The 15,657-nt window shown below is 42.9% G+C and overlaps 1 protein-coding gene across 1 annotated transcript in view; it reads left to right on the top strand.

Moving 5' to 3' along the window:
- Positions 1–14,917, top strand: part of LOC129838364 (signal peptide, CUB and EGF-like domain-containing protein 1) — a 23,478-nt gene extending 8,561 nt beyond the window's left edge. The window contains exons 3-4 of the mRNA XM_055905299.1: positions 12,573–12,698; positions 14,775–14,917. Coding sequence (XP_055761274.1) covers positions 12,573–12,698; positions 14,775–14,917 — 269 coding nt within the window. The remainder of the gene's footprint in view (positions 1–12,572; positions 12,699–14,774) is intronic.
- Positions 14,918–15,657: the final 740 nt, after the last annotated feature.

Raw genomic sequence — 15,657 nt, forward strand, 5'->3', positions numbered from 1 at the left:
GAAGGCCTTGAAATACATCCACAGGCACACCTCCAATTGACTTAAATTATGTCAATTAATCTATCAGAAGCTTCTAAAGTCATGACATCATTTTCTGGAATTTTCCAAGCTATTTAAATGCACAGTCAACTTAGTGTATGTAAACTTCTGACCCACTGGAATTGTGATACAGTGTGATATAAGTGAAATCATCTGTCTGTAAACAATTGTTTAAAAAAATATCTGTGTCATGCACAAAGTAGATGTCCGAACCGACTTGCCAAAACTATAGTTTATTAACAAGACATTTGTGGAGTGGTTGAAAAATACATTTGAATGAATCCAACCAAAGTGTATGTAAACTTCAATTTCAACTTTATATTACCTATGTGTCCCTACTGTTGTTAGTGCTTTGGAGACTTTTTCATTCCAAGGAAACTGCTGCAAATGAAAACAGGTTTCAGAGAATCCGGTTTCCGAGAATCATTCTTATTTTGCTACATGAATTGTATTTATTCATGTACTCAACGAGAACTATGCTTTCAGTGACAGTGTGAAACAAAAATACTATTACCTTTTCCTGCCTATCAGTTTATATTAAAATTGGCCCACGCTGTTCTCTGAGTAGGTCTATAACTCAACAGTCACGTGATTCTCTGCTCATCAGTAGCTGCCAGTAGTATATTTATCCAACGTTCCACAGAGAGGAGTCGACTGGGCTGGTTGCCACGGGGCTGTCAGGGTCTTGTGAAAGGCTGTCCATGTTTGCTCAGCATTTGTCACTTACTGGCTAATTGATTGGCTTTCATCGGCCTTGTCCCTGGCACTCATCCTCTCCAGTTAATTTCAGCACTACAGCCTTTGCTTCTCTCTTCCCATGTCCTCTATATTCAAACAGTTGACTTTACTCTGTAGAACATCTAGGCTACCATTTCCTGGTGATGCTAAAGATACTAACGTACATTATCACTGCACCTCTAGCTGCGTTTGAGTGGCTGTGTGTGTGTCAGAGCTCAGCTGTGTAGCCGTGTGTGTGTGTGTGTGTGTGTGTGTGTGTGTGTGTGTGTGTGTGTGTGTGTGTGTGTGTGTGTGTGTGTGTGTGTGTGTGTGTGTGTGTGTGTGTGTGTGTGTGTGTGTGTGTGTGTGTGTGTGTGTGTGTGTGTGTGTGTGTGTGTGTGTACATAGAGACAGATAGAGACTGAGCCATGAATCTGCTCTCCCAGCAGCAGCAACAATTACCTGACCTGCTTTACAGACGGAGGGAGGGAGGGACAGACATATAATTGGAAAGACAGATGCATAGATGCAACTGGGAGAAAATAGATGGTGGGTGAAGGAGATGTGAAGGAGAGGTGCTACCTACCCCAGGTGGTGAGGGTAGGTAACAACATCTCCACCCCGCTGATCCTCAACACTGGGGCCCCACAAGTGTGCGTTCTGAGCCCTCTCCTGTAGTCCCTGTTCACCCATGACTGCGTGGCCATGCACGCCTCCAACTCAATCATCAAGTTTGTGGATGACATTACAGGGGTAGGCTTGACTACCAACAACAACGAGACAGCCTACAGGGAGGAGGTGAAGGCCCTCGGAGTGTGGTGTCAGGAAAATAACCTCACACTCAACGTCAACAAAACAAAGGAGATGATGGTGGACTTCAGGAAACAGCAGAGGGAGCACCCCCCTATCCACATCGACGGGACAGTAGTGGAGAGGGTAGTAAGTTTTAAGTTCCTCGGCATACACATCACGGACAAACTGAATTGGTCCACCCACACAGACAGCGTTGTGAAGAAGGCGCAGCAGCGCCTCTTCAACCTCAGGAGACTGAAGAAATTCGGCTTGTCACCAAAAGCACTCACAAACGTCTACACAAACTTCCCTTCTGCATCTGCACAATCGAGAGCATCCTGTCGGGCTGTATCACCGCCTGGTACGGCAACTGCTCCGCCCACAACCGTAAGGCTCTCCAGAGGGTAGTGAGGTCTGCACAGCGCATCACTGGGGACAAACTACCTGCCCTCCAGGACACCTACACCCCCCGATGTCACAGGAAGGCCATAAAGATCATCAAGGACAACAACCACCCGAGCCACTGCCTGTTCACCCCGCTGTCATCCAGAAGGCGAGGTCAGTACAGGTGCATCAAAGCAGTAACCGAGAGACTGAAAAACAGCTTCTATCTCAAGGCCATCAGACTGTTAAACAGCCACCACTAACATCGAGTGGCTGCTGCCAACATACTGACTCAACTCCAGCTCACTTTAATAATAGAAATTGATGGAAATTGATCAAAAATGTATCACTAGCCACTTTAAACAATGCCACTTAATATAATGTATATGTATATACTGTACTCTATATCATCTACTACATCTTGCCATCTTTATGTAATACATGTATCACTAGCCACTTTAAACTATGCACTTTTATGTTTACATACCCTACATTACTCATCTCATATGTATAGACTGCACACTATACCATCTACTGCATCTTGCCTATGCCGTTCTGTACCATCACTCATTCATATATTTTTATGTACATATTCTTTATCCCTTTACACTTGTGTGTATAAGGTAGTAGTTGTGGAATTGTTAGGTTAGATTACTTGTTGGTTATTACTACATTGCCGTAACTAGAAGCACAAGAATTTTGCTACACTCGCATTAACATCTGCTAACCATGTGTATGTGACAAATACAATTTGATTTGATTTGATTAGGTAGGTAAGGACACAGAGGAAGAGGGATGGAGGGAGAGAAAGAGCGAGAGATTCATGAGAAAGAGAGTGAGATATTGCGAACGGGAGGCACTGTGGGAGAGGTGGCAGACAATTACTAGGCCATTGTCTGCCCAGTGTCTGCTACTCCGTCACTGCTCAGGAGCTCTCCTCACTGGCTCCCTGCTTCACACACACACGCACACACATACACACACGCACACACATACACACATGCACACGCACGCACACACACACACACACACACACACACACACACACATTTGGAGGAGCAGGTCAGACTCGGCTCCAGTAGGCTGGGGCTTTATATAGCTATAGCTCTGTAGAGGAAAGTGTGAGAGCAGACTCACATATACACAGAGCTGACAGAACAAGAGATGTGTTATTGCTGCAATGCCATACAGCTCATATACCCATATGCTGTACATACACAAGCCTCAACACCTGAGACACACACACATTCATGTGCGTAATTCGACCTCTTGGGTAAATACACGTGGTTGTTATTTTCAGAGAAGTTGAGGGAGAGGTAGCGAGAGAGGTTGCGAAATTCTGAGGTTCAGAGAATTCTGTTGATACCCAGTCATCTTTACTTTAGTATTGGCTTCTGTGTCCCAAATGGCACCCTATTCCCTATATAAAGCACTACTTTAGACCAGAGCCCTATGGGCCGTGGTCAAAAGTAGTAAACCAAGTAGCGAATACTGCAGAGTGTCAATTGGGACGACTGAAGCATCTGTCCGATAGTAACCTTACTCAGCAGTTCAGTCAGGTACAATTAACAGCCCCGAAAATTAAAACAACCCCAAGAATTTGAGAAATGTGTTTCCGCTCTGGGAATAACACAATCCACTTTAGTGAAGTGTCCCTCCGCCACATGCTGTTGCAGTTATAATTGGAAATCTCCCTTCACTGAGCCAAGGGCTTTCTCCTGTGGACACACTTCTCTGGGCCCGTCAAACTAAAACATCAAGGGGACAGAACGGCCACACTCCCTTCCATTCCTACCTCTCCCCTTCTCTTTCCTTCCTCTTCTCCCCCTCTCTCCTTCCTCACCTCTCTCCCCTTCTTCATCCATTTCAAGGGGCATGCTTTCCCCCCCTCTTGCGGTACGGGGCCGTCAGCGAAGGTGCCTAATTCACTTGATGAGATGTTGAGCGTCAACATTTCCCCCGTCACAATTAGGAAACGTGCGGCGCGTGTTCAAGCAGAGGAAGCAGCGAGCAGCCCGGTTCAGAAGCTGTCGGAGCGCCGTGGTCAGGTGTCAACAACAGCTCCAGGGCAGGAAGACATCACTGCTGGAGGCTAACTAGGCACAGGGCATGGCTCCATGTCCATCCTCCCTGATCTTTAGTGCTCTCTAACCCTTGTCCCTTATGTAAAACCACGCCTGCCTTGTCTTGCTAGGCTGGCCTGATCCAGCCTCACTTCTCACGAGGTGCAAATTAACGACTGGAAGCTTTTCATTTATCCCTAATTATCTTTACTCTCGCTTTCTCTCTCTCTCTCTCTCTCTCTCTCTCTCTCTCTCTCTCTCTCTCTCTCTCTCTGTCTCTTTCTCTCTCTCTCTTTAACTCTCTCTTTAACTCTCTCTTTAACTCTCTCTCTCTCTCTTTAACTCTCTCTCTTTAACTCTCTCTCTCTCTCTTTAACTCTCTCTCTCTTTTACTCTCTCTCTTTAACTCTCTCTCTCTCTATCCCCCCTCTCTCTCTCTCTCTTTAACTCTCTCTCTCTCTCTCTCTCTCTCTCTCTCTCTCTCTCTCTCACGCTCTCTCTCTCTCTCTCGCTCTCTCTCTCCTTTCCACTGGGCTAAAATCTACGTTTCCACATAATTTCTACCAAAAAATGTAATGTGATGATGTTAGAGCAACGTAGAAAACTGATTGGATTTGAAAAAAGTTAAGGGAATTTAGTATTTTTTTTACCGTACTTTCAACCTACATTTTTTTGTTGATTTCACGTTGAATTCACATTTGTTGACAACTCAACCAATTGTAATTTATAACCGCATGTTGAACTCTCCTCTGAGACCCCAGGGGCTCTTTCTCTCTCTTTTTCTCCCTCAAATTTTCAAATTTAAATTCAAGCTGCTTCATTGGCATGAAAAACATTGTGTCAATATTGCCAAAGCAACAATGTATACAATATACATTGTAATAAAATTATAAACGATGACAAATAATAATATAGAATGGGAGTAAATAATAATACAAAATTAAATATAAAAATAGTAACAATAAAATGGTAACAGTCAATAATCGAATGTAATGTAATAAAAAAATGAAACTATAACTAACTTATAACTAAATAACGGTCATCTTTACCATTACATCGGTACTACAACTACTATCATCATTACCACTACTACCACCACCACCATCATTAAACTGCTATCATTACCATTACCACCCATACCATTACTACTTGGAATGATAAACAATAATAGTAATAACAATATCAGTAATAACAATAATAGTAATAATAAGTAAGTTACTGCTTACTATGCAGATGTTATTATTCAGTGTCCCTCAGGCTATGGCAGACAAATACATATTTGGCTGCAAGAGGAGCCATTGCTCCTTCGCCCATGAGTATTTTTAGTTTTTCCTCTGGGTTTAATAAGTAAAAATTTGGAATAAATGTAGACATTTCTGTGAATAATGAATCTCTTGGTGAGGAATATTTATCACAGTAAAGGAGAAAGTGCATCTCTGTTTCTACCTCCCCTGTTGTGCAGTGACCACATACACGCTCCTCTTTGGGTAGCCATGTCTTTTTATGTCTGCCGGTTTCTATTGCCAATCGGTGGTCACTCAGCCTGTACTTGGTAAGGATCAGTCTCTGCTTCGTATCTCTGACAGAGTAGAGATATTCAGCCAATACATATTCTCTGTTTAGGGTCAGATAGCAATTTAGTCGGCTTTGGGATTTTGTTTCGTTTTTCCAATGTTGTATATATGAGTCCTTTGATTGGTTCATGATTTTGTTTATTGGAATTCTTTCTTTTGAAGCAGTGCCGGTGTCAGCTTGGTTGGTGAGGTCCAACACCAGCTGACTGAGAGGGCTCGTTTCTGGGCTCAGCTCTTGGGTTTGAAGTGCTTTAAATTGCAGACTCGAATTTGGACTTGAATTTAGATGTAGCCAAAATTTTAATGATCTTTTCTGTATTTTCATTATTACTGGAAAGCGGCCCAATTCTGCCCTACATGCATTAGTTGGTGTATTTCTCTGGACTTGTAGGATTTTCCGACATAATTCTGCATGTAGGGCTTCAATTGGATGTTTGTCCCACATTTTAAAGTCCAGTTTATTGAGTGGCCCCCAAACCTCACTTCCGTAAAGAGCTATTGGTAGGATTACACTGTCAAATATTTTGGTCCAAATTCTAATTGGGATGTTGATTTTGAATAATTTCATTTTTATTGCATACAATGCTCTGCGGGCTTTTTCTTTGAGTGCATTCACTGCCCTATTAAAGTTTCCCGATGCAGATATGGTCAGACCAAGGTAGGTGTAATTTTTTGTGTGTTCAATGATGGTGTTGTTCAGGGTGAATTTATATTTGTGTTTCTGACATCTGTTTTGTTTTTGGAAAATCATGATTTTAGTTTTTGGGAAATTTACTGCCAGGGCCCAATTATGGCAATATTGCTCTAGAATATTAATGTTCTGTTGAAGACCTTCTTTGGTTGGTGATAGACGTACCAAGTCAGCAGCATATAGCAGGTATTTCACCTCTGTGTCAAATAGTGTGAGTCCTGGGGCTGGAGAATTGTCCAACATGTCTGCTAATTCATTGATATAAATGTTGAAAAGATTTGGACTCAAACTACAGCCTTGTCTCACACCTCGACATTGTGAAAAGAATTCTGTTCTTTGGTTTTTGATTTTTATTGCACACTTGTTTTCTGTGTACATACATTTTAGTAAGTCATACACCTTACCACCAAGCCCACTTTGGAGAATTTTGTAGAATAGCCCTTCGTGCCAAATAGAATCAAATGCTTTTTTAAAGTCAATAAAGCAAGCAAAGATTTTGCCCTCTTTTTTTTTTGGTGGACGTGTTTATTAATTAGTGTGTGTAAGGTGTATATATGGTCCGTAGTGCGATGGTTAGGGAGAAAGCCAATTTTACATTTAGTTATTACATTTTTTTCTTGAAGAAAGGTTTGAATTCTTGAATTCAAAATGCTACAGAAAACCTTTCCCAAGTTACTGTTTACACAAATTCCCCTGTAATTATTGGGGTCTGATTTGTCTCCACTTTTGTGGATAGGGGAGATGAGCCCCTGGTTCCAGACATCAGGGAAGCAGCCAGAAGTTAAAACCATGTTGAACAATTTAAGCACAGCATTTTGCAACTCAGGTGTGCTGTTTTTCAGCATTTCATTTCTGATGTTGTCTAGACCACAAGCCTAATTTTATTTAATAGATTTGAGCTTTTCATTTAGTTCTTGTTAGATTATTGGGTAATCTAATGGATTTTGGTTGTTTTTAATGACTGATTCAAGGATGTTCAATTTTTCTTTAATTTCTAATTGGTTCTGTTTTAAGTATTTTTGTGGGATGTTTTTGTATAGATTATCAAAATAAGTTTTCCAAATTCCTACATCTTGTATGGCTAATTCTTGTGGCTTTGTTGTGCTTAAATTGTTCCACATGTCCCAGAACTGATTTTGGTCAATTGCGTTTTCAATTTCATCAAGTGTCTTGTTGTTATAATTCAGTTTCTTACGTTTCAGTGTATGTTTATACTGTTTCAGAGTTTCAAAGTATTCATATCGTAGCTCTGGGTTGTTTTGCTGCTTATGTTTTTTGTTTGACATTTGTCTTAGGTGTTTTCTAATTGTTTTACATTCATTATCAAACCATTTGTCAGAAAAATTTTGTTTTTTGTTTCTGATGTTGCATTTCTTTGGTTTTCTCAAATTTGCTTTCGATGCTGCTTTTTGGAATATGCAGTTGATGTTTAGAGTAGCCGAATTGACACCATCTTTATTGTTTTGGTATTGTGAGTTATTGAAAAACTGTATAGAGTTCATCATTTCATTTGAGTTCAATGTTTCAATGAATCTCTCTGCACTGTTTGGAGCCCATCTGTACGATGGATTTATGTTGTAGAGTTTCTTGGGCAGTTTTTTTGAATGAATATTGCCGGTTAATTTCTTCAAAAACACGTTGATCTGACTGTGATCTGACAATGGTGTCTGTGGTCTGACAGTGAATGCACTAATGGAGGAGGGGTCAATGTCTGTGATGGCATAATCGACTACACTTGTCCCAAGAGCTGAGCAGTAAGTAAACTGACCTAAAGAGTCCCCTCTGATTCTACCATTAAGCATATACAGGCCTAAGGCTCGACAGAGATGCACTAACTCCTTCCCATTTTTGTTCAGTATTTGGTCAGGACTGTTTCTATTATTTATAATAGGGCTACTGTACAAGGAGGGGTGACCAAATATGTGGTGGTTACCTCCCGCATCAGTGTAGTCAGGCTCAGAACCTGTTCTTGCATTGAAATCTCCACAAAGAAGCACGTTACCTTCTGCCTGAAATGTAATGATTTCTGTATGGAGATTGTCAAAAAACTGATCATCATAATATGATGAATCTGAAGGAGGAGCATAAGCTGCACATATGTACACATCTTTGTCACAATAGATTGTACCTTTGTTAAGTTTTAGCCAAATGTGAATGGTACCTTTTTTCATTTCATTCAGTGCCAAGTCCTGCTTATGCCAAATGATGATTCCACCTGAGTCTCGGCCCTGTTTAACATTTTTATGTTTGATTGATGGTAGTAAACTTTCTCTATAGCCTGAGGGACACTGAGTATCTATGTCTCCACGACACCATGTTTCCAGTAGGATTATGATGTCCTGTCCCTTGATGTTTTTAATAAATTCTGGATTTGTTGTTTTATAACCAAAATGTGAAGAGTAAAGGCCCTGCATATTCCAAGAGCTGATAGTTAATGATCTCATTTATAATAAGTGATATTCACTGGTTTGAGTAAAGTACATTGAAAAAAAAAATGAAAAAAAAAATATATATATATATACATACATACATACATATACACACATACACACACACACACACACACACACACACACATACATACATACATACATACATACATACATACATACATACATACATACATACATACACACACCATTATATATAATTATTATAATTATACCGGTGCCAATAAAATTACGAATAGTTGTAAACAAATTAATAAGAATGGAATAAGACTGCACAGAAAATAAGTACAATGCAATCTGCAACCCTGTGTGTGTGTGTGTGTGTGTGTGTGTGTGTGTGTGTGTGTGTGTGTGTGTGTGTGTGTGTGTGTGTGTGTGTGTGTGTGTGTGTGTGTGTGTGTGTGCGCGTGCGTACACCTTTTCTTTCTCTGTTTTCTCTCTCTCTCTCTCTCTTTGTATGCCTCTCTCCTTTTTTGGGCTGTTGTTTGATGAAGAAAAAGCAGAAGACAATATGCAAGCCATCCTCATGACTAACTCTGCTTAGTTATCTCTGCCTATCAAAAACAGGGTTGTTGTGATCAAATGTGGTTGCTGGAGACACACTCAGGTGTACACATTTTATTACATTACAGCCTCATTCTAAAATTGATTAATAAAAAAAATGTCCTCATCAATCTACACACAATACACCATAATGACATCACAACACCCCATAATGACATCACAATACCCCATAATGACAAAGCAAAAACAGAAATACCTTATTTTCATAAGTATTCAGACCCTTTGCTATGAGATTCGAAATTGAGCTCAGGTGCATCCTGTTTCCATTGATCATCCTTGAGATGTTTACAACTTGAATGGTGTCCACCTGTGGTAAATTCAATTGATTGGACATGATTTGGAAAGGCACACACCTGACTATATAAGGTCCCACAGTTGACAAAAACCAAACCATGAGGTCGAAGGAATTGTCCGTAGAGTTCCAAGACCGGATTGTGTCAAGGCACAGATATGGGGAAGGCCCCCAGGAACACAGTGGCCTCCATCATTCTTAAATGGTAGAGGTTTGGAACCACCAAGACTCTTCCTAGAGCTGGCCGCCCAGCCGCCTGAGCAATCAGGGGAGAAGGGCCTTGGTCAGGAAGGTGACCAAGAACCCAATGGTCACTCTGACAGAGCTCCAGAGTTCCTCTGTGGAGAGGGGAGAACCTTCCAGAAGGACAACAATCTCTGCAGCACTCCACCAATCCGGCCTTTATGGTAGAGTGGCCTGATGGAAGCCAATCTTTAGTAAAAGGCACGTGACAGCCCGCTTGGAGTTTGCCAAGGACTCTCAGACCATGACATAACACGATTCTCTGGTCTGATGAAACCAAGATTGAACTCTTTGGCCTAAATGCCAAACTTCACCTCTGGAGGAAACCTGGCACCATCCTTATGGTGAAGCATGGTGGTAGCAGCATCATGCTGTGGGGATGTTTCTCAGCGGCAGGAACTGGGAGACTAGTCAGGATCGAGGGAAAGATGAACGGAGCAAAGTACAGCGAGATCCTTGATGAAAACCTGCTGCAGAGTGCTCAGGACCTCAGACTGGGGCAAAGGTTCACCTTCCAACAGGACACCAACCCTAAGCACACAGCCAAGACAACGCAGGAGTGGCTTTGGGACAAGTCTCTGAATGTCCTTGAGTGGCCCAGCCATTGGCCGGAATTGAACTGATTTGAATTATTGCATTTATGTATCTAAAAACCTGTTTTTGTTTTGTAATTTTGGGGTATTGTGTGTAGATTGATGAGGGGGAAAAACTATTGAATCAATTTCAGAATAAGGCTGTAAGGTAATACTTTGTGAATGCACTGTATCTACATGATATTTCTCCTGTCTATACATCCTCCTCCACGTCTTCTCTCTAGTACAAAGACTGATGTTCCTCTGATTCCCCTGTATTTCCACACCTCTGCTTTCCATTGGAGGGTCTCAGGGTGCTATGCAGAGCATGTAAAGGGGTGCCTTGGCATCTCTTCTGCTGGTGCAGGGAGAGGCGTTCGTCCAAACACTCCGACAAAACAGTCATTACCCAGAAGCCCTCTCATTTCAGCGCTCCATAATTGGTTTCATATGCCTCTGGGATGAGCCACTGATGATTGGGACCAGTTTGTGTACACCAGCCAGGGCCCAGTCCCTGTCGTTAAAGTGCAGAAAGGCCATACCGTTCCTTTGTTCGTGTGGGAAAGAGAGTCGAAAACAAACAGTGGATTAGAATGCATGTTAGGCCTGTGTAATTGCCTGCTCTGTAAACATGGCAGGTGCCAGAGCATCTCTAAAGGAAAGAATGTCTGTCCCAGTTATTTATTTAACTTTTATCTTGATTGGTTTTAACTGACTGGAATGCCTCAGGAAAAACACTTTTAGATCAGATTTCTTCTCTATTTCAAGCATTTCGACCAAGTTGTGTAGGCGATGTCTGTTCTATATTGTCGACCCGTTTCTCAACTTAGAAGTAGATTAGGCTAAGCTTCTGTTGTAGATATACAGGAACATCAAAATAGCTTTTAACCAAGACGCTGTGTGTTCTATCCTGATGACAATGAGCTGTCTAGAGGGTGAGGGGTCTGCGTGAGCAGACCGACAGTGGACTATTTCAGTGTGTTGGCGTTGTACCGGTGGTGTGCTGTGCAGTGTCCAGGCCTGTGTGCCAAATGGCACCCTATTCCCTATACAGTGCACTACTTTTGGCCAGAGCACTAAAGGGAAAAGGGTGCTATTTGGGACGCGGCCCCCAGGACTGGGTTCTGTCCAGTCCACAGGATGTAGGAGGCGGAGAGAGACTAGAGAGACTGGAGAGACTAGTGCTAAAAGATGTTTGTGGCTGACAGAACCAGACCCAACATAGCCAACCTCACGGGTGGCAGAGACAGGACAGTGTGTGTGTGTGTGTGTGTGTGGGGGGGGGGGAGGAAATAGGAAACATATAGAGGGAGAGAGAGAACGAGAGCAGGAAGAAAGAACAGAGAAAGAAGTGAGATGGAAAGAGTGCGAGAAAGGTACTTTAGATAGAGGGGGAGAAGGAGCAGGCAAAGAAACATGATAAAATGTGAAAGGGATGTACAGACAGAAAGACAGACCGACTGAGGAAGTGAGAGTTTACGTCTTGGCCAGGTTGGCGAGAGCGACAGAGACAGAGAAACACAGAGACGGAGAGAGCGACAGAGACAGAGAAACACAGAGACGGAGAGAGCGACAGAGACACAGAGACAGAGGGAGTAATACAGGAGTTGAACACTAACCAGATACCTGCTCGGGCCCATCCAGAGTGGAGGAGGAGGATAGACGGAGAGAAGGAGAGGATTTGGGGTTGGGGTCTGGCCCCCAGTCCCCTGGCCTGCTGTGTTCACACGGAGGGGGGACTATTTGTTTTAGTGGCTCAGTCCGCATGGCAACCACTTGTGAGTGGCTGCTGTGAAAGACTCCGCTGGCTCAGGATGAAGGGGGAACATCGTCAACGAATAAACATGGCGAGACACTCTCCGTATGCCCCTCTGGACTCTGTACCCCCAAACACTGCAGTCTTACCCCTAGTATGTATACTATGCACACTCACCATGAGCTGTACCAGTGTTCTACCTTTTATCTCCAACCCTGACCTCTGACCTCTACACATAAACATCAGCTGACACTCTCCATATGCCCCTCCCTTTGTACCCACATCTCAATGACACTCCATGCTGTTCATCTCTGTCCCCCAATCCCCAACATCCATTCTACCATTCCACCTTCCTCTCTTTCCATCCATTTGTACAGTGGCGACAGTAATTCCTCTCCACCCTTCTCATTGGTCTTCTATGACTCACTGTTTCAGACATGGACGAGTGTGAGAATGAGTACAACGGAGGCTGTGTCCACGAGTGTATCAACATCCCGGGCAACTACAGGTGCACCTGCTACGACGGATTCATGTTGGCCCACGACGGACACAACTGTCTGGGTGAGTGTACAAGTCCTCCTAACCCCCTTTTAAACTCAAAGTACAACCTATCCAAGTCTGTCATTTATGTTTGTATGTGTCTGCTATCTTTGGATCTTTCCCTTCCTGTGTGTGTTCGTATTCTGCTCTGTGTCTATCTGCATGCGTGTGTGTGTGTGTGTGTGTGTGTGTGTGTGTGTGGGTGTGGGTGTGTGTGTGTGTGTGTGTACTGTGCACTCTATCTGCTATGCGATTTGTCTGTCTGGCTCTCAGCTCCCTTCGTTCTCCAGAGAGTCTCTGTCATCATTTGGAGGACATTATTTTAGCTGTTTTATGCTCATTTTCATTCTTTGGGTTTGGTTTTGGGATGGCGCTCAGGGTTGAAGAGTTCTTCTCTTCCTCAGCTAGATATCTCCTACAGATATCTGTCTGGGGCATCTGCAATGTGCACTAACTAACAGATCCAGTTCATTTCGTCTCGGCCTTCTCTTATTGACTTAGTGTCAGGCAGACAAATGTGTTTCTGCTCTCCTGAAACATGCCGGTTCTGCTTGGATGTGCATAGACACATTTCATCTTTTCGCTCCCCTCCCCGCTGATTGACGCAAGCAAAAAAATCTAAATGTGTAGTTTGGATGCCCTTGCCCGCAACCCAAACATTTTTGGTGGGACATGTTTTGGCATTTGTAGGTATTATGTCTGATTCTGTGAAGCCAGGGAGGGAGGAGGAGGGGGGAGAGGAACATGCCATTAGGTGTATTCAGGAATGGCTGAGTTAGATACTCCTGAAACCTCCTGAGGAGAATGTTGTTACAGTGTGAGTCTCACTTGATTAACTTTATGACCGCTGATTGTGTCTGACTGAGAGATGAGTCCTGGGTGGTGTTCAGTAGGCACGGAACGGAAAAACTCCTGGAAACGGAACAAATAGGTCATTATCAATAACACATAATACTAAGGTACATAGAGTTCGATTTGCCTGCCGGGGAGCAAGGAGACCCCCAGCTCATCTAAAACCGTTGACAACTGCGTGCCATTTTCAAGGGATTGTCAAATAATTGTCAAATATCTCTCAATATTGGCCACCATTAAAAGTGAACTATACCTGACAGGTGTGAGTGGTTTAGGTTCATTTCCCATCCTTTGTGGGCTCTGCCTGTCAAGCAGCCATCGTACTGTTAGCTGATCATGTTATCTTTGCAAGCAACCGGTAGAAACTTTGTACAGTTGGCATAAACATCGTGTTTAGTAGACGTAATGTCCTTTTTTCTCCAATCAACGTAGGCCTACCTAGCGAAGTTAGCTAACATTATCCCCTTGTCAACGTTGTTAACAGTGTTTAATCATGACTGCTGCTGACAGCCATGATAGGCTACGGTGATTGATGGACCACAGCAAATTGGCTAACTAGCTAATAACAGATCACGTCAATATGGCCTGTTAACAAGCTAATTTCCAGGGGATAAACTAGATGGCTATATTTGCTTGTCGTCTAAGTGGTGACGACAGTAGTCCAACTGACAGATTTACCAAAACGAGGCCTTGCTGATGTTAAGCTCTTTCCAAAAGCCGAAACTCTGATAAAGCAAGCTAAATGACATGTTTGCTTTGCTAGCTAGCTACATGACAAATGGATAGGCAACGGTCATCCTCACGTATCTGAAAATACATCATGATGTTTACTGATCATGGAAAACATGCAGTTACTTGCTGTATACTTGCTGTACTTCTGACTCTGCACTTCCAGAGGTGATGATATTGAAACCAAGTAATTATAAGATTTATTTAACAATCCCTTGAAAACGGCACGTAGGTGTCAATGGTTTTAGCGGAGCTGGGGGTCTCCTTGCCCCCCTAGCGGCTAAATCGAATGCTCTGCGCAGTATTGTGACGTTTTATTGATAGCGACTTATAGAATGTGTGTTCTTGATGGACAAATTCAGGCAATACTTCCACTCTCTTCAAAACCTTCTCTCCTGTGTAGGGCCCACTGAACATTAGTATTTGTACATGGTCGTCTCTGGTCTAGTCTGGGTTTGGGCCTCACTGACTCTCATCTTGGACACAAACAGACTTATCCTCTTTCTGTTCGCCCAGATGCTGATGAATGTGGTGATGAGCTTTTCTGTTCCCGCCTCAAGTTCCCCTGCAACGCCCTCAACCCCCCCCCCCCCAAACTTGTTTTCAGCAAGTCAGAGAGGACAGAGGTCGCCAGAGAAGGGCACTCCCATTCCTCCTAACTCTAACCCTAATCCTAACCCTAACCCGCCCTCTGTTACAACCAGGACAACACTGGAGTCTCCACAGCAATGTCATTGTATCATTTCTAACGCTTAAAAATGTCACTTTAATGTTACCCCTGTTGTTATTCTATTGACTTCCCAGAATTCAACTTGGCTTGTCAAATGTTTATGTTACTGGTTGCAAATGGACAAAGGAAGGCAAAATGTCAGAGAGAAAATGAATAACCTAGGCTACCCTCTTATTTAGGTTCAAGGATGAAATACGTTTTTATGTTTAGCAAGGCGGGATTGGGACACAGGGGAATTGCTTGAAATCTGTTTGATAGCTAGCTAATGTTTTGGTGTTGATTTTCTAATTTGGTATGCCTGTCTGTCTGCCTGTGTATGTGTTTTAAGTGTCTGCAGCTGTTGTGTTGTCGGTGGCTGGTTGGATTGGGTGTGTTGTGGTGAACTAAAGAAAATTAACACGAGGGAGAGAGATTTACTGCATGTGTTTGTGGCCACTTGGAAAGAATCAATTGGCCACATGCTGGCTGTGTGTCAGCAGACCTGGGTTCAACTACTATTCAAAATCTTTGAAATACTTTCAGCGTTCGTTCTAGTCTGCCTGGAGTGCCAGATGGATAAGGTTTGCACCTTGGCGACTGTTCTATTGATTCCATTGCACCCGGCAAGATCAATAAAGCCCAGTTAAAGTATTTGAAAATGTAATAATGTACTATTTGAACCCAGGCCTT

The sequence above is a fragment of the Salvelinus fontinalis genome, chromosome 39 (assembly GCF_029448725.1).
Source record: "Salvelinus fontinalis isolate EN_2023a chromosome 39, ASM2944872v1, whole genome shotgun sequence".
Lineage (NCBI taxonomy): Eukaryota > Metazoa > Chordata > Actinopteri > Salmoniformes > Salmonidae > Salvelinus > Salvelinus fontinalis.